The 25,684-nt window shown below is 42.4% G+C and overlaps 1 protein-coding gene across 1 annotated transcript in view; it reads left to right on the top strand.

The window, feature by feature from the left end:
• ABCC4 (ATP binding cassette subfamily C member 4 (PEL blood group)) overlaps window positions 1-25,684 on the top strand; it is a 153,355-nt gene that overhangs the window by 90,919 nt on the left and 36,752 nt on the right. Inside the window, exons 21-26 of the mRNA XM_082218548.1 lie at window positions 11,637-11,787; window positions 13,858-13,977; window positions 15,139-15,249; window positions 15,857-15,957; window positions 16,838-17,029; window positions 21,465-21,620. Of these exons, the coding sequence (XP_082074674.1) occupies window positions 11,637-11,787; window positions 13,858-13,977; window positions 15,139-15,249; window positions 15,857-15,957; window positions 16,838-17,029; window positions 21,465-21,620 (831 nt within the window). The remainder of the gene's footprint in view (window positions 1-11,636; window positions 11,788-13,857; window positions 13,978-15,138; window positions 15,250-15,856; window positions 15,958-16,837; window positions 17,030-21,464; window positions 21,621-25,684) is intronic.

Genomic DNA, 25,684 nt, shown 5'->3' with positions numbered 1-25,684 from the left:
TAGTTCCCAATACTCTTTAACCCTTTTAGAAGTCCACATGTAAAAGGACACACCATCTTTTCTAAGTGGGGGAAATTGCATTAATTTGGCATCTTTCATAACTGAACACCTCCTTTAAGGACAGATGTGCTGCCCTTATTTAAAAAAATTAAATAAATGTGCAGGGTGGCTTGCATATAAGTTAGTAAAATACCCAGTGTTGCAGTGAAGTGGTGGTTTTTCCTTAACAGAAAGCATTTGGTGCACCTATATTTCTGCCAATCTGCCATAGACACCTAAGCTGTTCTGATAGGTTATAGTGGTCTCCACCCAGAACAGAATGCGATACAGGAGGGGTGGCAAAAATCAGGTGTCCTGACTTGCCCCAAGTAGAAGCTCTTTCTGCAAGTTAAAGCCGCCGTAGGATACAACCCAACCCATGATAAAACAATAGTGGACTCCAAAGACAACAGAAAAAAGTATCATAAAATAGCACACCCAATGAAAAGGTGTTTGCCTGGCACCAAGAAGACAATTGGATGCCAAGCGGGCCTTCCTAGGGAAAGCATTCCACAAGTTTTGGGCTGGGTTGTCATCAATATGCTGATGACGCCCAGCTTTATCTGTTGATGGACGGCCGCAGTTAAATAAATCCTTCAAAGGCAGAGATTCTCTGGCTGGGTCGGGACAACAGGGGTTGGGGGACCAACTCCCTTCTCTTGCAGGGGGCTCGATTAGTGCCATCGCCTTCTGTCAAGAGTTCGGGTGTAACCTTTGATGCCCCCCTTTCTATGGAGGCCCAGGTTGCAGCCACAGCAAAGGTGGCATTTTTCCATCTCCGCCGCATTAAGCAGTTGATCCCTTACCTTTCTCGCCCTGATCTGGCCACAGTGATCCATGCGATGGTCACCTCCAGGCTTGATTATTGTAACTTGCTCTACACGGGGCTGCCCATGAAGCTGACCCAGAAACTCCAGCGGGTGCAGAATGCTGCAGCGAGGCTCCTTACGGGGTCCTTGCCACAGGATCACATTCATCCAGTGGTTTACCATCTGCACTGGCTCCCAGTGGAGTACAGGGTCAGGTTTAAGGTTCTGGTTTTGACCTTTAAAGCCCTATGCGGCCTAGGACCCTTGTACCTACAGTACCGTCTTTCCTGGTATGCCCACAGAGTACCCCTTGATTCCTCCCATGCCCCACCGATAACAGGTTTTTCTTATCTTCCCACCACCCACACCAGCCCCTTCTGGGGAGGAGGTGAATGAAAGTGAGACAGTCTCTGTGCATTCAGAGGGGAAAGTGGGGTTGTACGCTCTGCAAAGGGAAGGGCAATTCTTGGAGATGCCACTCTCAGCCCCTCGGTTAAGGAGTGAGAAATGCAGGTGACACCCCATAAGGAGGCGCTAACACCAGAAAGAACTCCCCTTCCATATTTAGGGGGAAACAGAGGAATACACAAGGTTGATCCAACTTTTCTAAATTGATTTTATCTGAATGTATTTCAGTTAATTGACTGTGATTTTGTTAGCTGCTCTGAGCCCGGCTTTGGCTGGAGAGGGCAGGATATAAATAAATTATTATTATTATTATTATTATTATTATTATTATTATTATTATTATTTCTTAATGCTAGAGCTACCAGGGTCACCAGCAGGGCTGGAGACATTGGCTGGCATAGTTGGGCAGCTGCGGATAACCTTCCTGCTGCCCAGTGTGCCTTCTTGCTACATCATCACAATATACCACCAGCTAAATATCGCGCTATATTGATATATCACGATGTCTGAAATAAGGTTGGAGCTATGTAGAGGCATTGGCTGGCTTCACAGTTTCCCCCACATTGTGGTTTTTGCGGAGCATGCACACAAACATACACACACCCCGTGATTCACGATATATTGCTAGGTGAGAAATTAAAAAACCGATGTCAAGATATGGATTTCAAACTGGTTATATTGATATATTGCCCAGCCCTACTGCTGGCCCACTATGGCCCTGGCCAACCTGTCTGGGCCCGGTGTGTTGGAGGTCAAAAAGAGTGTGCAACTATACACACTCTCTTTAGCTTCTGAGTGTTGGAGAGCCCTAGCTGCACATGAGGAAAATGAGAGGAAGCAGCAGCTACCACTGGTGAGCTGTGTGCTGGGAGAGTTAATAATAATAATAATAATAATAATAATAATAATAATAATAATAATTTATACCCCACTTATACCCCATTTATACCCTGGTTTCCCCAGCCACTCTGGGTGGTTCCCAACAGAATATTAAAAACACAATAAAACATCAAACATTAAAGACTTCCATAAATAGGACTGCCTTCAGATGTCTTCTAAAAGTCAGGTAGTTGTTTATTTCCCTGACATCTGATGGGACGGCGTTCCACATGGCGGGCGCCACTACTGAGAAGGCCCTCTGCCTGGTTTCCTGCAACCTCACTTCTTGCGGTGAGGGAATCACCAGAAGGCCCTCGGAGCTGGACCTCAGTGTCCGTGCTGGACGATGGGGGTGGAGACGCTCCTTCAGGTATACTGGGCAGAAGCCATTTAGGGCTTTCAAGGTCAGCACCAACACTTTGAATTGTGCTCGGAAACGTACTGGGAGCCAATGTAGGCCTTCCAGGACCGGTGTTATGTGGTCTTGGTGGCCACTCCCAGTCACCAGTCTAGCTGCCACATTCTGGATTAGTTGTAGTTTCCAGGTCACCTTCAAAGGTAGCCCCACGTAGAGCGCATTGCAGTAGTCCAGAACATGCACCACTGTGGCGAGACAGTGAGTTGGCCCAGATTGCTGCTATTGCGGGCGCTTGGTGTGGTTCTTGCTATTGCTAAACTGAGCATCCAACCTTGGGCAGCGTAAGTGGAAGACAGAAGACAGTGACTGTGTTGCACACACTCTGCCTTGGACCTTGTATCCTGAGGAGCTGCTTTCTTGAGGAGCTGTTTGTTTTGGCTTCCTTTCTGTGGTGCCACCTGACAAGTCACTTTCTGAGGAAAGGAAAGGCAGTTGAACTCTGTATCGTTATTGAACCTGCTTCCCCAGTTCAAACACAAATGGATAAGAAAGATTAACATTGCCTATGAATGCTTGCCCTTAAATAAGTCCTGCGGAGTTCAGCGTGGCATATTCCCAAGAAATAGCGCATAGGATTTCAGCTTCTCTGCAAGCATTTCCAGCTGAACTGACCTCTTGAGTACCATATTTTTCACTCTATAAGACGCACCAGACCACAAGACACACCTAGTTTTTGGAGGAGGAAAACAAGAAAAAAAATATTCTGAATCCCAGAAGCCAGAACAGCAAGTGCGAACGCTGCGCAGTGAAAGCAGCAATCCCTCTTGCTGTTCTGGCTTCTGGGATAGCTGCGCAGCCTGCATTCGCTCCATAAGACGCACACACATTTCCCCTTACTTTTTAGGAGGGAAAAAGTGAGTCTTATAGAGCAAAAAATACGGTACATCAATTTGCCTAGAGCAATAATAAAAGCTACCCCTGTAAATGTAAATATGTCCAGTATGGTTCTCCTCTTTTAAAAGTTGTGAATCTGAATGCCAAAATGTCACAGAGGGAGCATGTGGAGTCATGGAAATCTGATTCACCTCACTCTATCTTGAAGCTGGGTTTGGTACAGAACTGGCTTGATTACCCTGATGGACGACCTGTATTTTCCATTTCCCCTAAAGTTAAAAAAAGGCATAGGAGTCTGTTGGGACGCATCCTTTTATTTTCTTCTAAGATAATCTTGTCTCTAATAGAGAAGAAGAATAAAAAGCTCCGCAAGTTTCCTGGTGGTTTTTGTCCTGCTTGTCAAGGGGCTCTGCAGCCCAAGAGATTTTAGAAAAGTAGTCATCTTTTTTTAATCTGCTTTATAAGCTCGCTTTCTTTTTGAATGCCCCCTGTATACATTAAGCCTTTAAACATACAGGCATATTGAGGCATACGAGAAAATCTGTGCTGAGCAGAAAACTTTATTCCAGTTTCACAGTGCTGCACAGCAAGGTGCCCTTTGTCTGTAGTGCAAATACCGTATTTTTTGCTCTATAAGACTCACTTTTCCCCTCCTAAAAAGTAAGGGGAAATTTGTGTGCGTCTTATGGAGCGAATGCAGGCTGCGCAGCTATCCCAGAAGCCAGAACAGCAAGAGGGATTGCTGCTTTCACTGCGCAGCGATCCCTCTTGCTGTTCTGGCTTCTGAGATTCAGAATTTTTTCCCCTTGTTTTCCTCCTCCAAAAACTAGGTGCGTCTTGTGGTCTGGTGCGTCTTATAGAGCGAAAAATACGGTAGGTATCTTTGGACATGTGAATGCTTGTTGGGCATGGTTGGCTGTTTCATTTTTGTATCTGACAAAACATCTCATGCAAGATTTACAGCCTGGTAAGTTGTTACAACAGCTCTGAAAACAGGTGTGTGTAGCAAAGAAGCACACAATACAAACCACTTGGGGTTTTTTGGGGGGCTAAGATGGCTTTCTACCATGGGAATGTATAATACCTTCCACTTGACACAACAACAGCTTTTCACAATGCCTTACTTTTAACATCCAAGACAATGTTCAGCCCGGACACTGAGGTCTAGCTCTGATGGCCTTATGGCGGTTCCCTCACTGCGAGAAGTAAGGTTACAGGGAACCAGGCAGAGGGCCTTCTTGGTAGTGGCACTCTCTCTGTGGAATGCCCTCCAATTAGGAGATAAAAAACTTTGAGAAGGCATCTGATGGCAGCCCTGTATTGAGAATTTTTTAACGTTAGACGTTTTATTGTGTTTTTATATGTGCTGGAAGCTGCCCAGAGTGTCTGGGGCAATCCAGCCATACAGGGTATAAATAATAAAATTATTATCATAACACGCAAAATGCTATAATTTTGTCTTCAGGCCAATGGACTTTTCCTACAACAAGCAGGTTGCTTTGTACTTGATTTAATATTATTATTACTATTATTAGAATTTATATACTGCCCCATACCCGTGGGCAGAATATAATCAAGATATAAAACTACAAAATACATAATAAAAATAAAAACAACAATCCAATAGCCCCCCCCCCATTTATTTTTTTTTAAGGGCATAGGATGTAAATCAGATCAACCAAAGTCCTGGTTAAAAAGGAACGTTTTTGCCTGGCGCCTAAAGGTATATAATGAAGGCGCCAGGCAAACTTTCCTGGGGAGAGCATTCCACAGATGGGGAGCCACTGCAGAGAAGGCCCCGTTCTCGTTTTGCCACCCTCCGGACCTTTTGAGGAGGAGGCGCATGAAGAAGGGCCTCAGATGATGATCTCAGGGTCCGGGTAGGTCCATATGAAAAGAGGCGGTCCTTGAGGTATTGCAGTCCTGAGGCATTTAAGGCTTTATAGGTCGAAACCAGCACTTTGAATTGAGCCCGGAAACTAATTTGCAGCCAGTGCAATCGGAACGGGATCAGTGTAACACGCTCAAGCCGTCTTGCTCCGGTGAACAACCTGGCCACTGAATTCTCCACCAGCTGAAGTTTCCAAAGCATTTTCAGAGGCAGCCCTACGTATAACGCATTGTGGTAATCTAACCTTGAGGTGATCAGAGCATAGACAACAGTAGTTAGGCTATCCCTGTCTAGATACTGTAAGGGCATAGCTGGGCCACCAGCTGATGGAAGGCACTCCGGGCCACTGAGGCCACCTGAGCCTTGAGCAACAGCAAAGGATCCAGGATCCCCCAAGCTGCGAACCTGCTCCTTCAGGGGAAGTGTAACCCTATCAAGACTTGAAGGACTAATCCAAATTTCATCCCCTTACTCCCTCTTTTGGTTGTGCTTAAGAGAGGAGGAGCAGGTCATTCCTGCCCTTAATAATTATTTAGGTCACATCTACACCAAGCGTAATGCATTTGCCCTTTACCAATATTTCTACCGATTTTGGCCAGGGCACAGGCTTCAGACAGCCTGCCAATCACTGTCACCTTTGTTTCAGGCTCCTGTTCCCTTCTGTGCCTGAAGAGGGCTCCAAGTGGACACAGCATGCATGGTTTGCTAATCTGAGGTCAAGAAGTTCTCCATTTGAGGTCCCTGAGCCCTTGGCAGCAAGGGGAAAGTTGCATACTGCCATGCAAATGGCTCATTCAGGCTTGTTTTAATCTTGCCCTTCATATCCACTCCTCAAATATTTTCAAATGCGTGAGAGCTGACGCAGCCAGTCTTCCATTTGTTTATCACTCCTCCCCATATTTCACCCGATTGCTGGCAGTGCTGATTTTTAGTTGATGTATTTTCAGTCGCATTGCGAAGGGTTGCTGGTTTATTTATGTCTAGAGAAGCCCAGCTTTGTCCGAAGGATAACTCTTATTGAATATGATAAAGATCTTTTGTCACTTGTTTTGTTTGCAGGTGTCTTTTTATAAGACATCCTCTAATCCCTTCAGGAAGAAATATTTTCTCCTTCTTAAAGAAGAGAGAGAGAAGAGGAGAGAAAGAAATCAGTATTAACTAAGTATAAAAGCTCTGAGCCTCTACCATTGTTGTTGATTCTTTGAGGGACATTTCCCAACAGTCATTGTTCAAATGGTTGTCAGGAGGAATCAAGTGAAACTCAATAAACAATGCCGTAACTGGTTCCTCTCACTTTGTGTGCAGAAGCTTTTCTTGAGAGGATTTGCATTGAAGAAGTGGTCCATTTTCGAGTTATCATAGGGTCATTTAGAAGCATTCCAGCCTTTTCTCTTTTTTGCTTTACTAGCAGTTGCATATTTCAGTTCTGCACAAATAAGCTTGACCTATCTAGGCCTTGGAAGACTTCGAGGCCAGCACTGGAGGAAGAAAAACAAACCTGAAAATACATCAGGGATGCTTTTGCTCTTTCCAGAGTTAGGGTATAGATTTTAAGAGAAAAATGTAAAGCTTCCTGCTCGCATTGTTGTGCTGTATGCATGTATAATAATTGATTTGATTAGACTGGATCGCTTTCCTGGAATGCAGTCCCCAAACATAACTACTTGGAAGTAAGCCCCATTGAGTTCACTGAGGCTTACTCTTGGTTAGTAGGTACAACATTGCACAAATTATTGTATTCCGTGAGACTTCTAATTGGGCTTCTCTAGAGATTTTTCATAAAGTACTTAATTCCAAAATGCTAATATATAGGATTTGTGTCTGTTTTTAAGGATTGTGTGTTTTATATTCGCAAAGACCCTTACTTCAGAACGTCTAGATGTGACCTGCAATTTTGTGTATGTTTTCTTGGAAGGAAATCCCACTATTTTCAGTAAGCATGTTTAGACTTGCAGCCTTAAACTTGAAGAGAACTGTGTAGATGGACCCTTGATAGCTTTTGACCCTAGCTAGCCACTTTGAAAAATACTGGCTGTTGAATTATGCCAAATATTTTAACTCATGTTCTTCACATTTCCTTTAGTTTTGCCTTGCTAACTCTCTCTCTCTAGGTATTATATATTGATTTTTAAAGAATAATTTTATAGGTTTTTTTATTGTAACAAACAAATTATCCAATCAATAAAACTGCAGGTTATCTTGTCACTCAGCTTCTGGACCAGAGGAATTTAGAAAGTTGAAAATATTTTGTCCATCAACTTTAATTTCTTTCCCCACCCCCCTTCTCCTCAATGTCGGGTTTGGGTTTTTTTATTTTATTTTAAAGCCCACCTCAAGACTTTGCTTTGTTTCTGGAGAAACATTGTGTGCTCTCTGCAGCTGCCCTTGGAGAGAGAGAGGAAAAAAGGCCAGTGATTTATTGAAGCAAGCTGAATTGAAAACCCCCTTTTTTCCCCTCCCCAAAATCAACAGCTTGACTGAGTTTAAATAACTGACTTTTCATATCCTTTCATCACACACAAAGACCTAATCCTGAGACTACTTGAGCCACCAATGTCGGCTGTGGACAAGACCACCACTGGAAATGTCACTCCCTTCTCACCACACACAAAAACACATTGACTGCAGCTTTATGAAGTGAAAATGCCAAAGAAAAGGAAAATGCGAACGAGGTGGCCACAGTCATTTTTCTCCCCCCAAAAAGGGGGGGGGGAGAGAAAAACTGCTGCATCTGGATATTAAGGACAAAAAGTGCCTAAGACGACGATAATAGCTTGGGTCACTAGCTTTCATAAGTGCAAATGAGTGGAACTGCCTCTGTTTGTTTCAACACCACTGACCCTTATATTTTATTGTGTGGAAATGTCAGGGAAAGTGTGTTGAAGGCATTCCGGCCTCTTTTAGCTTAACAATGCCTTCGTCATTTTGAGATTCCCAAGTGCTGCTCCACCCCAACCGCCTGCCCTCTTTCATGGGCAAAGTAGACTTATACAATTTTTGATAATGATTACATTCACATTCCTCTCTTTTTAAATATCGTTTATAAGGTAAATGCATTACTTGATGCTTGTGTGTGGATTTGCTTAACCCATAAGAACAGAAGCCCCCTATTGATTTATTGTAGACCGGCCTCTCATTGGCCTCTGCCATTTTTTTAACAAAAAACGAGCAGGCAGGGAGAAGGAAAAATGCCATTCTTGTTATTTAAACAACTCCTTTTTGGAGGGGATTTGGGGACAGAGCATGGACACCTCTCATAGCAGTTCTGTGAGATGAGCCAGAGTAGAAATGATCTTCAAATCTGACGTTGGGTGGGCTTGTATGAAGAAACTTATATAGCATAGCACACTACCAACAGAAGGTCCCTTCCATCTTGTCTTGTCTCCTTGGGATTGTGTGTGTAGATCTAACCCAGAGGACACCAACACAGCGGCCACAGGAACCAGTGTGCCTTCTGGTATCTCCTGTGGCACCATGAAAGGTCTCACCTCAGAAATCCACAATGTACAAGGGTCTCTTTGCTCTTCTTGCTCAGTTTCTGTTCTACATCAGACACACACCCCTTAAAACATGCCCACATTTCATTGGGTGCCAGGATTGGACACTAACCCTATCCTTTTCAAAAAAAAATGTGTGTGTGTTTGTGTACAAAATCTCCACCATCGTTGCACAGTCTCCTGACAAGAAGATTGTGGGGGGAGGAAGAAAAGACCAAGCAAGGTCATTAACATTTCTAACACCTTCTCAGCTACTACAAATCTTTTAATTCTTCTGTCACTCAGGGAGTGTAACAATCCTGTTCTAAATGGTGATAAGTACAAATCTTCCAGATTGCCTTAAACTATTGATATACTATAGATATGACTTATGTGCTTACAAACAAAGTACTTTTTTCTGTTTGGCAAAAAGAGATGGCAGATTTCACTTTTTGATTCAAAGGAGGGAGGGCGATCTTTAAGCATAATTTGAATTGCCGAGATGTGTTTACCGGTGTGGCGACTTAACAGCATAAATATGCATAAATAAGCTAAACCAATCTGGGAACAAGACTTTATCTCTGGCAAACATCCCCCCCCCCCGCTCCCAAAGTCTTCTAAAATGTGCTCCTAGGTTTATGTGCACATCTTTTATCGGATTTTAGAACTCTTTTCACTTGCTTTTCATGAGATTTAAAAGTGATACACTGACTGATAGGCAAACCTTCCAGTAGATTTAAAGGAGTAGCATTAATAGCAGCAAATATTTGCCCCCCCCCCGGTCAACCATGAAAATTATGGGCAGAAGATGAAGAGCACAAGTAAGAGGCTGCTGTTGAAGTCCTGTTCTGTTTATTCCCCTATCTGTTTGGCCGTTGTGAGAATAGGATGGTAGACTAGTAGACCTTTTGGTCTGGTCCAATAAAGCTCTTCTTAAGTACCTTCTTGAGAAGAGCAGAGGGATGCAGATGGTTTTTGTCTGACCTGACCTGTGTGTAAGAGTTGGAAGGGACCCCAAGGGACTCTGCTAAAGCATCCAGGACAGCTGGCCATCCAACCTCTGCATAAAAGGAGTGTCTTCACTCCCATCGTTCAGCCCGGACACTGAGGCCCAGCTCAGAGGGCCTTCTGGCAGTTACCTTACTGCGAGAAGCCAAGTTACAGGGAACCAGGCAGAGGGCCTTCTCAGTACAGTGGTGCCTCGCAAGACGAAAAGAATCCGTTCTGTGATTCTCTTCGTCTAGCGGTTTTTTCGTCTTGCGAAGCAAACCCATTGGCGGATTAGCGCTATTAGCGGCTTTTAGTGGCTTTTAGCGGCTTATCTGCTGATCGGATCAGCTGATAAGCGGCTTAGAAAAGGGGGGGGGGAGGAAAAAAAACCAGCAGGAACTCACAAGACATTGTCGTCTTGCGAAGCAAGCCCATAGGAGATTCGTTTTGCGAAGCACCTCCAAAACGGAAAACTCTTTCGTCTAGCGAGTTTTCCGTCTTGCGAGGCATTCGTCTTGCAGGGCACCACTGTACTGGTGCCCGCCCTGTGGAACGCCCTCCCATCAGATGTCAAGGAAATAAACAACTACCTGACTTTTAGAAGACATCTGAAGGCAGCCCTGTTTAGGGATGTTTTTAATGTTTGATGTTTTATTGTGTTTCTAACATTCTTTTGGGAGCTGCCCAGAGTGGCTGGGGAAACTCAGCCAGATGGGCGGGGTATAAATATTATTATTATTATTATTATTATTATTATTATTATTATTATTATTATTTAAAACCTCCAAGGAAGCAGAGTCCACCACCTCTTGTGGGAATCTGTTCCACTGTCGAACAGCTCTTACTGTCAGAAAGTTCTTCCTGATGTTTAGTCAGAATCACCTTTCTTGTAACTTGAAGCCATTGGTTTGAGTCCTACTCTGCAGAGAAGGAGAAAACTTGCTCCATCTTCCATGTGAAATGAGCTGCTTTTTTTTATATAAAGAAAAGCAGAATTGTTTTGGATTTTCCCTTGAAATTTCTAATTTATTGTGCCTCAGCGGACCTTCTAAATTAACCTTGAATTGCACTTCCAGTGCCTACTTGAATACTTTCAGTAGTCAAAAGGCTAGGCCGGGGGGGGGGGCAAGTTAGAGAAAGTCAAGGGAGCCCATTCCTCCTTTTATTTATTTTAATCATGGCCCATGGACCTTTCACTGCCGTGATGCAAGGTGTGCTTCCAAGGATGTTGTTGTATTTGCATAGGTTAAAGAGTTGTTGGGAAATCGGGCAATTAGGTGCCTTAACTACACAAGGCTTGGTCGCCACCTATGCATAACTACGTCTGCCTTTTTGAGACTACTTCATTAAGAGTTCATTTGTATGCAATTTTGACTTTCCAAAATGCATGCACTACCTTACGGTGATCCGCCCTGTCATAAATGTGATGATAATAATAAGGTGTCATGGGCTGATCTAAAGCACCTTTCGAAGATGGAGTCAGACATCTGTTAGTCATCTTAACAGTTTTCTCCTCCTGTTTTGCTTTGATCCCAGTGAGACTTTAGTTGTATGCACTTCATTCTGCATAGTATTGCTTCCCATTTGACAGCTCTTTGTTTCTAAATATTGCAGCCTATAATTGCTAGGAGTCCAGCGACTTTGATGGGGAATTGGAAATTTTAAAGGCCTAAAATATTCCACAGTGTTGTAACGTTTGGAAATTTTGTCTGGCTCAATTTTGTTGCCCAATGGGAGCACGTATGTTTGTGGAAGGCCTCATAAGTTCCTTAGGATTTCTTTTGTTTGTTTGTTTGTTTAAAAAAAGCAGGAGTACGGTATTTTTTATATTATAATAAAGACTTTGAGGTTGAGAAAATAACTGGGCTCCTTTTGTGATTTGGTTGTTGCAGACTTTGCTTCAGATATGTGGCGTGGTGGCAGTGGCAATTGGAGTGATTCCATGGATTCTCGTCCCTTTGATTCCACTCTTCATTCTTTTTATCTTTCTTCGACGGTATTTCTTGGATACATCGAGAGACATTAAACGTTTGGAATCTACAAGTATGTATTATTGATATGGCTTGTTTTTAAAAGATTTAGGCATCATTTAATTTTTTTTTAAAATGATATTTATTAGGAGTTTGAAAGTTACAGAAAGAGAAAAAGAACAATAGAAAATTAAACAAAACAATACCTTACAATACATCAAACAGCAACAACAAAAACAAAAAACAAAACAATAAAACAACGAAAAAACAGAAAAAAAAACATTTAAAAACACATCCAGCCTTTCCATGTCTTTACCTTTCATATACTTGTTTCATCGACCTCCTCACACCTCCCTTTTTTGTATTCTAGTTCAATTAGCTATTTCAGCAAGTCCTTTCCATCTTTCTCAATTTTCGTTCTAAAATTTAACTTAAGACATTCTAACCTTAAATTTTCCACTTTGGTCCATTAACAATCTATTTTTACTTAATTCTTTATAACATTTCTGCTAAAGCCATATAACTTCGTTCCAGCATCCTTCTAACATTCATTAATTTTGCAATATTTCTGTAAATATACTTTACATTTTTTCCAATCTTCTTCCACCAACTCTTCTCCCTGGTCTCGGATTCTGCCAGTCATTTCCGCCAATTCCATGTAGTCCATCAGCTGATTTAGGCATCATTTAAGAGTGCAAGAGGCTTAAAAGTTTTTCCCATACATAAGGACAGTATTGGTTTCTCTCCCCTTCCTTTTTTGGGGAAAACTAAGGAGTGCCTTGATGATGATTTTCAAATGCTTCTTGTTCACTTGTCTCTGTGTTGTTGCGACAGCTATTAAATAGGTCATGTAACATTCTGCTTCTAGGCCCAGAACAAACAACACCACCACTACTGGGTCTTCTAAGTATGGCTGGATTCACACCTCTTATTCCATTTTCATGATGTTTCCCTTACTGTTATATTTGAGCTTTCACGCAAGGTAAAAGCCACTTCCGGAACTGTAGTGGTACAGGTTTGGCACTCATTTTAATATTATTTTCAAGAAGTTTTTTTCCCCCTGGGAACAAAAAACATGCAAATGAGTGCTAAGCTTGCACCATATTTCACTGAAGTTTCAGAAGTGCCTTTTATGTTGTGCGAAAGCTCAGATATAATGCGGCACTTAACAGTACCTGTGTAAGGTAAAAAGCTAAAGGACCCCTGGACAGTTAAGTCCAGCCAAAGGCAACTATGGGGTTGCGGCGCTCATCTTGCTTTCAGCCAAAGAAGCCGGCGTTTGTCCACAGACAGCTTTCTGGGTCATGTGGCCAGCATGACTAAACCTCTTCTGGTGCAACAGAACACTGTGACGTAAGCCAGAGCTCATGGAAACACTGTTTATCTTCCCGCTGCAGCGGTATCTATTTATCTACTTTCACTGGTGTGCTTTCGAACTGTTAGGTTGGCAGAAGCTGGGACAGAGCAACAGCAGCTCATCCCATTGTGTGGATTCAAACCACCATGCTTCTGATCGGCAAGCCCAAGAGGCTCAGTGGTTTAGACCACAGCGTGTATAAGGTACGGTGCAAGGTCAGGGGTGGCCATCAAAGCCACTCCTAAATTTGATGACCCTTGCCATTGAAGCACATGTAAAGTTGGGGTGCCAAGATGGATGCACTTGGCACAAACCCTGAAGTTGCCTTGAGCTTGGGTTGAGTTCTCCTCACTGGTCCATTGACATGGCTTCTTCACGCTCTGTGTTCTCATCTTTACTGCTAAAGATGCTCTTGGGATGTCCTCCTGATGCTACTTCTGCTTCTATCTTGTAAAGTAAGTGGGTACACCCAACTAATCAGCAGCCCACCCAGGTTTCTCTGACTGGAGGCTGTGTTACCCATGTACTAAACAGTATCACATTCTCACTGGTAAGATGTAACCCAATAAGTTTCACAATTATGTGACTTGGTAAAAATTAAAGTAGTCCGTTCTTGAGAATTCTGAATCACAGAATACTTTATCAGTGATAAGCATGGTTAACATAACCTTGGAGGAAAACCCTCTTTCTCTCTCTTTTATATAACTGAGTAATAAATACCATACATTTATTCAGATAGTACTCTTAGTTGAGAATGATGGTATCATTTAACCCCTCATCTTGCAGCTCGAAGCCCCGTGTTCTCTCATTTGTCATCATCGCTCCAGGGACTTTGGACTATTCGTGCTTTCAAAGCAGAGCAAAGATTCCAAGAATTATTTGATGCTCATCAAGATCTTCACACAGGTTTGAAAAAAATAAAATAAAATAAACATTTTGCAGTTCGGTGGAATTGAGTCGCAAAGCTTCTGCTGAGCTGTAATACTCAAGATGCAGGTGAAGAGTAAGAATTTTATAGCTACCCAGCTATTAAATTCTTACTTTGAGACTGACAACCCTCTAGCACAAGCATGAGGGAACCTGTTTCTCTTCAGCTTTTGTTGGACTACAACTCCCATCATCCTTGACCAATAACAGCTAAGGCTGATGGGAGTTGGAGTCTATCAACTGCCCTTTATTCCTTTCCCACTCCTTGCAAGGATCCTTTTCCAGATTGGCTGAAGCCCTCAACAGGAGCGCTGCTCTTAGGGGTTTGGGATATACTGCAATATTGTGTTGCAGGTAGGGAGGGATTTCGGGATTTCTGGCCCCTGACTCTTCCGAATGTGTTCATTCGTAAGTCTGTTCCATCCCATTGCCGTGTTAGTCTACAAGTACCATCTGCACAAAAACGTACATTTTAATATGTATTAAAACACAGTGGTACCTCGGGTTACAAACGCTTCAGGTTACAGACTCCGCTAACCCAGAAGTAGTTCCGCGGGGTAAGAACTATACTTCAGGATGAGAACAGAAATCGCTCTGGCGGCAGCGGGAGGCCCCATTAGCTAAAGTGGAACCTCAGGTTAAGAACGGTTTCAGGTTAAGAACGGACCTACAGAACGAATTAAGTTCTTAACCAGAGGTACCACTGTACGTCATTTTTGAAAGTATTTATCTAAAAATATGCACTTTAGAATGCATTTTGATAAGTTTTTTTTTTAACCAAGAACTGCACTGCAGAAATTGGAGATTTGTGGAATTCACATTGGTCTGAGAGGAGCAGATCAGGTCAGCTTGTGCCAAAATTCTCGCACTTGCAGATCATCCTTTATTACTTCAAGGAAAGTTGCTATTCAGAATTTTATAATTTGCCTGGACAACCAAATTGGAATATTCTGTCTGGTAACAAACAGAGAAATGTATTGTACTGGTAGACTCATAACACAAAAGACTTCCCGGCTAAAGATGCCCCACTGGTCTCAGTGTGGTCCTGAAGTTTCTCAGGCTTAACTGTTCTTCAGAGTATGACTTGGCCTTTGACATAAACATTCCCCCTCCTTTTTTATTTTCTTCTTTCTTTTTTAGAGGCTTGGTTCTTATTTTTGACGACCTCTCGATGGTTTGCCGTACGCCTGGACGCCATCTGTGCCATCTTTGTGGTTGTGGTTGCCTTTGCTTCTTTGCTCCTTGCTCATAGTGAGTATATTCGCTGGAGTAGCAACTACTCTTCCACAACTTGATTTGTGTTATCATTTTCCTCTAATTGTGCTAAAGCTAACAGCTGAGTGAATTATTCTCTGCCCGAAAGTCAGACATTTGTAATGGGACATCTGTGTTCAAAAGTGTTATCACTTTGTGGCATTACAAGTGAAGACCCTACCAACATGTCTCATGTGATGATAGATTTTAAGTTTCTTTCTTATTTAATAAGATTTTTATTAAATTTTCTGCTTTACAATCTCAGATAAACATTTTACATACTTAGAATATCAATGACTTTGCTTCTTTTCCTCCCCATGGTTCATTTTGCATATCTTATATCCCTGCATATTTTACAAAAACTATACCAATCGGTTTTCCATTATTACATCCATCAAAAATTATTTACACTGTTGAATTTACCTGAATGCTAACAGCGTTTTCAGTTGTACACAATTATTTTCCATAAACGTTTTCTAATCTTCTTTAAATGCATGTTCTTCTTGTTCTCTTATTCTGTATGTTAAGTATGCAAGTTGTGCATATTAAATTAAAAAGTTTGTATAAAAGTTTTGAAACTTTCCTTCTTTTTTCCTCGGTATAGCTCTAGATGCGGGGCAGGTTGGTTTAGCTTTGTCCTACTCGATCACGCTCATGGGAACATTTCAGTGGGGAGTTCGGCAAAGCGCTGAAGTCGAGAACCTGGTAATATCCATTAGTTCCAATTGGAAGCCTTTAAAATACTTTTTGTGTTGCTTGGGCATTGCAGTATTATACACTATAATACATGCTTTTTGAGTTTTGCATAGTAACACAATAATTGCTTGTTTAGTAACATAATAATTGCTTGAAGTATGCAAGCTGGAAAAAATAATGTTAAAATTACTCCTGTAGTTGCTGATATTGATAAAGCAGGCTTATAGTTTGAATTTCTAGTTTATAAATTGCAGTAATATAATGCAAAATGGTTAGGCTGCTAAAGAGAGTGACTTATGGCTGTGTAGAATATAAGCCATCATGATGTAGAGTGGGAATCAGAAAACTGAGCCCTTGGCACCTTTGGGGAGGAAAGATGGGATATATATTTAATAAACAAACAAACAGACAAATTCAGACCAAGGAGAAATAGGTTAAGGTTGAAGTTTAGGTGCCGATACATCAGAATGTGTCAGGTCTTTGGAATTTACCTGCCATGGTTAGATATCTGTAAAATGGAACTGAAGAACAGTCCTCTGAGGCCTGAGGATTTGATAGATGTTAAAAGGTAATTCTCACCTTAGGGGATCACAGCATCATTGTTTCATCCATTTAAGGAATTTGGAAACAGTTGTCAAGAGAAGTGGCAAAAGTCTTTTGGAAACTGTATAAACCATCATTTTCTGCCCTTAGTGGTAGAAACACTGGCACTGACTGGTACAATTATGGAGGAAGGAGTGGGTGGTGGAAACCAAAGCATTCAGGTTGCGAGAGAAGTTGTGGATTTGAGAATCCAATCCTGGTGACTAGAAAATTAATTCATTGAATCAGCTTCTGTAATTGCAGACAGGGTTGTTGACGCGCATCTGGATTTGTTGCTTTGTTCCAGATGATATCAGTAGAAAGAGTCCTGGAATATACAGAACTTGACAAGGAAGCACCTTGGGAGACAAACAAGCACCCACCACCAGACTGGCCAAGCGAAGGTGTTGTTGTGTTTGAAAATGTGAACTTTGCTTACACCATAGATGGTCCTTTGGTACTGAGACATTTGTCTGCTGTAGTGAAGTCAAAAGAAAAGGTACATTTTTTTGGTTTTTGGTCACCCAGGTAAAATGGATCTTGAAAGTCATGTAATCCGGGCATTGTGAACCTGTGACCCTACAAATGTTGGGATCCAGCTTCTTTCCCTACACACTGTGGGCCATATGGGTGGAACTTATGGGGAAAGCTTCCTAGATAGACATTCATCCCCCCCAAGAAATGGGTCCCTTCTAAGTGAAAGTTTCACTCAATGTGATACTTTCTTCCCCAAGACTCTAATTCTCTCCTTATGAGAGTGGCTAATTTTACCAGTTGACAACAGACTTTGTGCATCACTGCTGCTCTGGAAGGCCCTTGATTTTCAGGGGACTTTGGGGTCTGCACCCATCTATGGGACTACTTGTTGTTTAGTCGTGTCTGACCCTTCGTGACCCCATGGAGCAGAGCACGCCAGGCACTCCTGTCTTCCACTGCCTCCCGCAGTTTGGTCAAACTCATGTTGGTAGCTTCGAGAACACTGTCCAACCATCTCATCCTCTGTCGTCCCCTTCTCCTTGTGCCCTCCATCTTTCCCAACGTCAGGGTCTTTTCCAGGGAGTCTTCTCTTTTCATGAGGTGGCCAAAGTATTGGAGCCTCAGCTTCAGGATCTGTCCTTCCAGTGAGCACTCAGGGCTGATTTCTTTCAGAATGGATAGGTTTGATCTTCTTGCAGTCTGTTGGATTCTCAAGAGTCTCCTCCAGCACCATAATTCAAAAGCATCAATTCTTTGGCGATCAGCCTTCTTTATGGTCCAGCTCTCACTTCCACACATCACTACTGGGAAAACCATGGCTTTAACTATACGGACCTTTGTTGGCAAGGTGATGTCTCTGCTTTTTAAGATGCTGTCTAGGTTTGTCATTGCTTTTCTCCCAAGAAGCAGGCGTCTTTTAATTTTGCGGCTGCTGTCACCATCTGCAGTGATCATGGAGCCCAAGAAAGTAAAGGAAATCCCGAAAAGACCCCGTGCATCAGTAGAAAAAGCCTCATCTTTTACTGGATACAAATTAAGAGTATTGTAAGCCGAAGGCAGATCTACCAGTTTTCTCTTGTGCTATTATATAAGGGTTTTTTTTTGGGGGGGGGGGCACATGCCAGACTAGAGGACTATCACTTATGCATCTCTTTTTGCTGGGGACAGACAAGGAGCAGTGGGTTTTAAGTTCAGGAAAGTAGAGCAATAGAGACTTAAGAGCAGTTCAGTAATTGAATAGGGAGCTTATGGATTCCCATTCATTGGAAATAATTCAAAAACAGCTTGGTTAAACATCTCATAGTGGGGATTTTTAGGGGTAAGATAACCTTTTTTCCGGATTGTGGATTATATTAGATGCCCCATTGGGCACCTCTGGTGACCACATATTCCTGCATATCTAAAATGCTTTCTCATCCCCCTAACTCCCAATTGATTTCTGAAAAAGAATGATTTTCCTTACGAAAAAATTTTCCAGCTTGTCTTTTATTTGCAGAGAGATGACTTCATGGGAACAAGCTGGGTGGGAGTCGAAGCTCTTGAGGTTTTTATGCAGTGCGTCTGTTTATCTCTTTCATACTCCAACTTGCCTTTGGGCCCAGCTCACTTGCCGGGGTAATAAGCCATTCTAATAGCGGATAAGAAGATTTGCATTTCACGGGAAGAAACAAACAAAATAAAGGATGAGAAATAAGAGAGAGAATTTGTTGCTTAGGCAGTGGCTCAGTGCTGCCTGCATTTCTTGGTCTGCTTGGTTTTCTTTTACGTTTTCATTGCTAAAAGAAGAGGGTTATTGTTTCTTTGCCATCATAAAGAAGAGATGCAGTCAATTATTATCATTATCATTATGCTTGCTATTATTTTTATTATTTTTATTATTAATAGGGCATAGCAGTAATATTATCAGGAGTTGCCACACTGAGAGCCAGTGTGGTGTAGTGGTTAAGAGCAGTGGACTCGTAATCTGGTGAACCGGGTTCGATTCCCCGCTCCTCCACATGCAGCTGAAGTCTCTCAGCCCCACTCACTTCACAGAGTGTTTGTTGTGGGGGAGGAAGGGAAAGGAGATTGTTAGCCGCTTTGAGACTCCTTAGGGTAGTGATAAAGCGGGATATCAAATCCAAACTCTTTCTTTCTTTTTTTTAAGGCCCAAGGGTGCATTCAGATTTTTGAGCAAATGTTTTTTCACACCATCTCTCTCCAACATTCGGCTCCAGTAGAATCAATCCTAGACTTGGAAAGCACATAATGCTAGAAGAGTGAGACAGAGTTAGCCACCCTCACCAACTCATGCCCAAGGAAGCAGTGGGGCACGGGCAGGCCTGCAGAGGCATTGCTGGCACCAAGAAATAGATCTCAAGGGCAGCATTGCAATAGTGGCACCCTTTGCAAACTATAGATTGTTTTCCTTTCTCACTTGTACCTTCTCCAAAGCCTTTCCTACAGACTGCCTTATCATGATGGGGAACTGGGAGAGATTCTTGTTGTCAAGCTCATCTCCTATTCCTTTCCCTCCCTAATCTAACTTTGGGAGTGATCCAGTGCACAAGACGCTGGTGTAAAGCAAGCCGGTGTAAGAGACCTAAATCCCCTGTTGCTGTTAGCAGCTCACTTCACCCCATACGACAAAGCATTTCCCCCCGACATTGCTCAATGCCTTCTTTTTCATTGGATGCCAGCCTGAAAGAGGAATTGTTGACAATGAGCATAGCAGCTGCAGTTTTATTTTAAGTACCAATGTTTATAAAATGCTTTCATGCTGCTAATGCACTTCTGCACATCAGTGACATCAGAGGAAACACTTGAACTCTTTTGTTCTAATACCGAACTCTGCACAGTTTTGTTTCCTTGCTCTTCCCTTTTAAAAATTATTATCATTCAGCTTTCTTATCCTGATATTTGCTTCTGAAGGAAGTCACGCTCTTTCGGAAGTCATAGCACCTCCGTCTTTCTGCTCCTTGTGAAAATCAAAGCTGGAGGGATCAAGCTATTTTTCAGACGTTTGTGCACATTTCAAAGTATCTGCTTTGCTTTCCAGCAGCAAAATTGAAAGAGCAGCAAAATAATTGTTTTAAAAAGCTCTTTGTCTCACATGGTTGAGACTACACAGCCAAGTACATTCAGTGTCTCCTTCTTTTGGAGGGTGAAAGGTGCAGTCGAGAGTGGTTCAGGGTCCGAGGCCTGTTGGAGTTCTCCCACGGTTCAATTCCAGGAGGAGAACAAATGACCGGCTTATTGTAGCACACTTTGGCATATATGTATTTCTGAATACTTCCAACTGGAAGGAGATAAACCCAGAGCAGTGCCTTGTGCAGCCACCCTGCATGCAAACGTTTAGTGCAGAGAGGAAGGCAGAATTAGTTGCCCCAAGTCAAGGCATTGGTGCCTTAAGGTAATTTTAGACTCTAGAAGTGGGCTTAATCAAAAAAACCAAACTCTCACACTGGGGGAGAATGGATGGTGCCCCTTCACCCAGTCTAGAACAGCTCTGCCAGGCTCTGCCCAGACAGTGATGCCAGCATCACTCCAGTGCTGCTGATCTGTCCATTCTGCCTGCTAAAAGATTTTTGTTGTTATAGATTCTGTCATATTAAAGAGTTAATAAATATATATATATACAGTGTCTTTTCTGATGGCACAATATTAGACTGCGGTGAACATGTCCTCTCAGATCAGCCGATGTTATAAACAAACCACCCACTCACACATATCTGCTCTTTTTTAGGTGAATTATTTTGTTTTTGTGTGTGTCACGGTTTTATATATTGTGTGTGTGTGTGTGTGTGTGTGTATATATAATGGTGAGAAGCCACTCTGGACCTCTGAGAGGGTCTAGCTCGTGCCATGGACTTTGTACTTCAAACAACTGACCTCATATTCTGATTCAGAGGTCTTGGGTTAATATTTTTGTTGTCTCCATTTCCCCTTTTTATAATGGAAAAGCCAGTGACCTACCCATGAGACTTGCTCTGAGGTTAGATTAGAGAAAGGAAATGCTATTCCTTTATCCCAAAGAAAATGTTAATAATGTTTTATAAGCCACCCCATCCCTGAAGGGTTAGGGCAGGCAACAATAAATTTAGAAACAAATAAAAAATTGCATTAAAATTTAAGATCAATTTTAACAGCTGAGACAAGACAGTTATGCCTTAAGGGAAAGGGCGGGAATCTTAATAAATGAAGTAGATGGCAGATATTATTAATGGAAATGCTTTTGTTTTATCCATATTGCTTTGGCATTGTATGGCAGTAGCTCAAGTATGTTCAGGTATTACTGGCACAGTTTAAAAACGATGTTTATTTATAGTGATCTTCTTTTTGCTGCCTTGTCTTCTGTTATCTGGCTTGTCAATCTTGCCCACCAAGTACTAAAATATGCAAGATAATTGTGAACAGCACTTTAGAAAAATGCTCTGTTCATGGCTTAGCTCTTGTGCGTCTGTTTTTTTTCCTTTCAGGTTGGAATTGTGGGAAGAACAGGAGCTGGAAAGAGCTCTTTAATAGCTGCTCTTTTCCGGTTGGCTGAGCCCCAAGGAAGAATTTGGATTGATAAGTATTTGACATCAGAACTAGGACTTCATGACTTGAGGAAGAAAATTTCAATCATACCTCAGGTATGGTCTACTTTGTGTATCAGTGCATTATAGAGGTCCAGCACTCTCCAGAAAGTCTGGATTTGTAGTATTTTCTTTATCGTTATTCTGCATCCTGTTGGTAGCATTCCAGGAATCTTTTGTAGTGTTGTGGTTCTTTCTCTCTCCCCCCCCCCACGCCCCCAGTCATTTTTAATATATATTTTTTGCACGTGTTAATCCTCTTTTCTCTGAATGTTGACTCGAAAATGAAGTGAAATTATTATGACTATTTTAACGGTTTCATTATCTGTGTTTCTGCCATGCCCAAGCAGCTTGCTTGCAGTCATTATTTATCATTGCAGATTGAATTTAGTTTGTAGGCAAAGGTGCTGTATTCTGCAGGCGGGGGGACGACACACAAGGTACGTTGGAGCAGAAATTATAGCAACATGCAGATATATAAAAGGCTAAAAAGCTGCAGGCCAAGTTGCTGTCATGCGTCTTGTCCATTCCTACCCACAAACTGAATAAAAGTCTGACCTTACATATAGTGGCATATCAGTTTTCACTGTGGACACAACCCATGTGGGGAAACAGTTATGGCCCTTCTGTGTGTACAATTCATAGCAGCTCCCCACCCCAATTTTTCTGCATGCCTCGCCACGATCTCATTCATCATTTCACAGCTCTTTCCAAATACGGCAGCCACTTTTTCTTCAGTTGCCCCCCCCCCCAAAAAAGTGAAGGGTCATAACTCCAGAATGGAGTCATAACATTTCCATGATGTGAAAAGCGCTTTTGCCTAGTTTTCTGCGTTCTGTGTGGCATTTGATGTGTGAGGTTTGAGTGGCTTCCATTTTGTACCCCACCTCCTGATCAACTTTTCTTTCTTTTTTTGGTTTTGCAAATTCATCCACAGAAAAATAGTCTTGCAAATATTAAAGTTTTACACATGATTCTTTTGAATCTATGACTTCCCTTCTCCCCTCCGTGGGTTCATTTAAAAACTTTTCCAACTGCATATTATAGGTACATCCAATATGCAGTCCTCCATTATATCCAAAGTCTATGTCTCATTCCAAGAGTTATTTAAAACCTGCCAAAGAGTTCAAGTGTTTACAGTGGTCTTTCAGATACAATCTATATTTGTCCTGTTCTCTGTTCAAGTTTTGATCTTCCTGATTTCTGATTTTCCCAGTTAGTCTTGCCATCTCTGCATAGTCCAATAGTTTCGTCTGCCAGTCTGCCCTCATAGGTATCTTATCGTCTTTCCAACTCTGAGCGAGCAACATCCTTGCAGTTGTTGTAGCGTGCATAAATAGCCTTTTCGGTTCTTTTGGAATCTCTGCAGCTGCAATTCCTAACAAAAAGCCTTCTGGTTTTTTAACAAAGGCTATTTTAAATATTTTTTTCAACTCATATCATTTCCCAAAATCCGTTTATCACTTTACAGTTCCACCACATATGGTAAAAGGTGCCTTCTTTCTGCAACAAATATTTGAACTAGTCCTGTACATTTTCGCTACCCCTAGTCAACCTCTTTTGATGGGAGGTTGCTGTTGTTCTTTAGTCGTTTAGTCGTGTCCGACTCTTTGTGACCCCATGGACCAGAGCACGCCAGGCACTCCTGTCTTCCACTGCCTCCCGCAGTTTGGTCAAACTCATGTTAGTAGCTTCGAGAACACTGTCCAACCATCTCATCCTCTGTTGTCCCCTTCTCCTTGTGCCCTCCATCTTTCCCGACATCAGGGTCTTTTCCAGGGAGTCTTCTCTTCTCATCAGGTGGCCAAAGTATTGGAGTCTCAGCTTCAGGATCTGTCCTTCCAGTGAGCACTCAGGGCTGATTTCCTTCAGAATGGATAGGTTTGATCTTCTTGCAGTCTGTTGGATTCTCAAGAGTTTCCTCCAGCACCATAATTCAAAAGCATCAATTCTTTGGCGATCAGCCTTCTTTATGGTCCAGCTCTCACTTCCATACATCACTACTGGGAAAACCATGGCTTTAACTATACGGACCTTTGTTGGCAAGGTGATTCTCTGCTTTTTAAGATGCTGTCTAGGTTTGTCATTGCTTTTCTCCCAAGAAGCAGACGTCTTTTAATTTCATGGCTGCTGTCACCATCTACAGTGATCATGGAGCCCAAGAAAGTAAAATCTCTCACTGCCTCCATTTCTTCCCCTTCTATTTGCCAGGAGGTGATGGGACCAGTGGCCATGATCTTAGTTTTTTTTTATTTTGGGCTTCAGCCCATATTTTGCGCTCTCCTCTTTCAGCCTCATTAAAAGGTTCTTTAATTCCTCCTCACTTTCTGCCATCAAGGTTGTGTCATCTACATATCTGAGGTTGTTGATATTTCTTCCAGCAATCTTAATTCTGGCTTGGGATTCTTAGAAAGTTCCTGTTGTCTAAACAGAATTCCGCAACCAGGTGTTAAATACCAAAATGATAATTGTAACCTGAAAGGGCTTTTGAGTCTGAAGCTCAACATCAAAAAAACGAAGATCATGGCCACTGGGCCCATCACCTCCTGGCAAATAGAAGGGGAAGAAATGGAGGCAGTGAGAGATTTTACTTTCTTGGGCTCCATGATCAGTGCAGATGGTGACAGCAGTCACGAAATTAAAAGACGCCTGCTCCTTGGGAGAAAGGCGATGGCAAACCTAGACAACATCTTAAAAAGCAGAGACATCACCTTGCCAACAAAGGTCTGTATAGTAAAAGCCATGGTTTTCCCAGTAGTGATGTATGGAAGTGAGAGCTGGACCATTAAGAAGGCTGATCGCCGAAGAATTGATGCTTTTGAATTATGGTGCTGGAGGAGACTCTTGAGAGTCCCATGGACTGCAAGAAGATCAAACCTCTCCATTCTGAAGGAAATCAGCCCTGAGCGCTCACTGGAAGGACAGATCGTGAAGCTGAGGCTCCAATACTTTGGCCACCTCATGAGAAGAGAAGACTCCCTGGAAAAGACCCTGGTGTTGGGAAAGATGGAGGGCACAAGGAGAAGGGGACGACAGAGAATGAGATGGTTGGACAGTGTTCTTGAAGCTACCAGCATGAGTTTGATCAAACTGCGGGAGGCAGTGGAGGACAGAAGTGCCTGGCGTGCTCTGGTCCATGGGGTCACGAAGAGTCGGACACGACTAAACGACTAAACAACAACAACACTTGCTCATTACTAAGATATGTGCTTGGTTAGTGGAAAAGAGAATAGAAGTGGTGTGGGTACAAACACAGAACCTTTCTCAGCCCAAACACATCCCATCATTGGTGCTGACAGAAAAAGCACAATCACCATCAAAACAACAGGGACATGCCACAGGGGGACGTACCGCTGCAATTTCGCTCCAAGAAACATCAGAACAATCAATGGCTAGTATGTCTGGAAGGCTCCTGTTGTGTAAAATTGATCTCCATGTGGTTTGTGTAATTTTAACCATTTCAGCAAAAACCGAGGCACGGCTTCCCATTAGTTGCAAGAGCTTCTTGCACTCAGCGGAAGCCGTGTCGCATGTTTGGGTTCTGAACAACGTTCAAAAATGGAAGCATTTACTTCCGGGTTTTTGGCGCTCAGGAACTGAAGCGTATGACAACTGAGCTCTTTTTGGCTTTGCTGTTGCTATGGTGTATTAAGCTTTTACCTTGTACCTTTGGTACATTTTATTTTATTTTACTTTATTGCATTGCATTGCTTTGGGTAGTGGCTGATGCAAATAAAGATTCTTCTGATATAGCCTGAAGGAAGAATGGTTATTTTCCTTCAACACGGAATGACCAAATAAAACTCCAAACATCAAACATCTGGGATGGGTGAAGGCGGGGACTCCATCCTCCAAGTGTGACTTCATTTTAGAAATCCGTTTCTGGACAAGGGAGAGGGACTTGGGAGAGGTGAAGAAATTGGGAGGCAAAATAGTGACTGGTAGGATAGGGGGGAGGAAAACCCTCTCTCATAACACATTACCTGTGTGCTAAGAGCTATAGGTAAAAGAAGGAAGAGCAGGATTCTGGGGTCAGAATGTGTTTTCCCACAAGTAAGACTCATGACATTTATGACGACTTGGTGGGAGGCCTGTTTCTGTTTACGATGCACAACCACAAC

The sequence above is a fragment of the Podarcis vaucheri genome, assembly GCF_965113315.1.
Source record: "Podarcis vaucheri genome assembly, chromosome: 4".
NCBI classification, from domain to species: Eukaryota; Metazoa; Chordata; class Lepidosauria; order Squamata; family Lacertidae; genus Podarcis; species Podarcis vaucheri.
The sequence above is the reverse complement of the archived record's forward strand: the minus strand, read 5'-3'. Positions and strand labels throughout refer to the sequence as shown.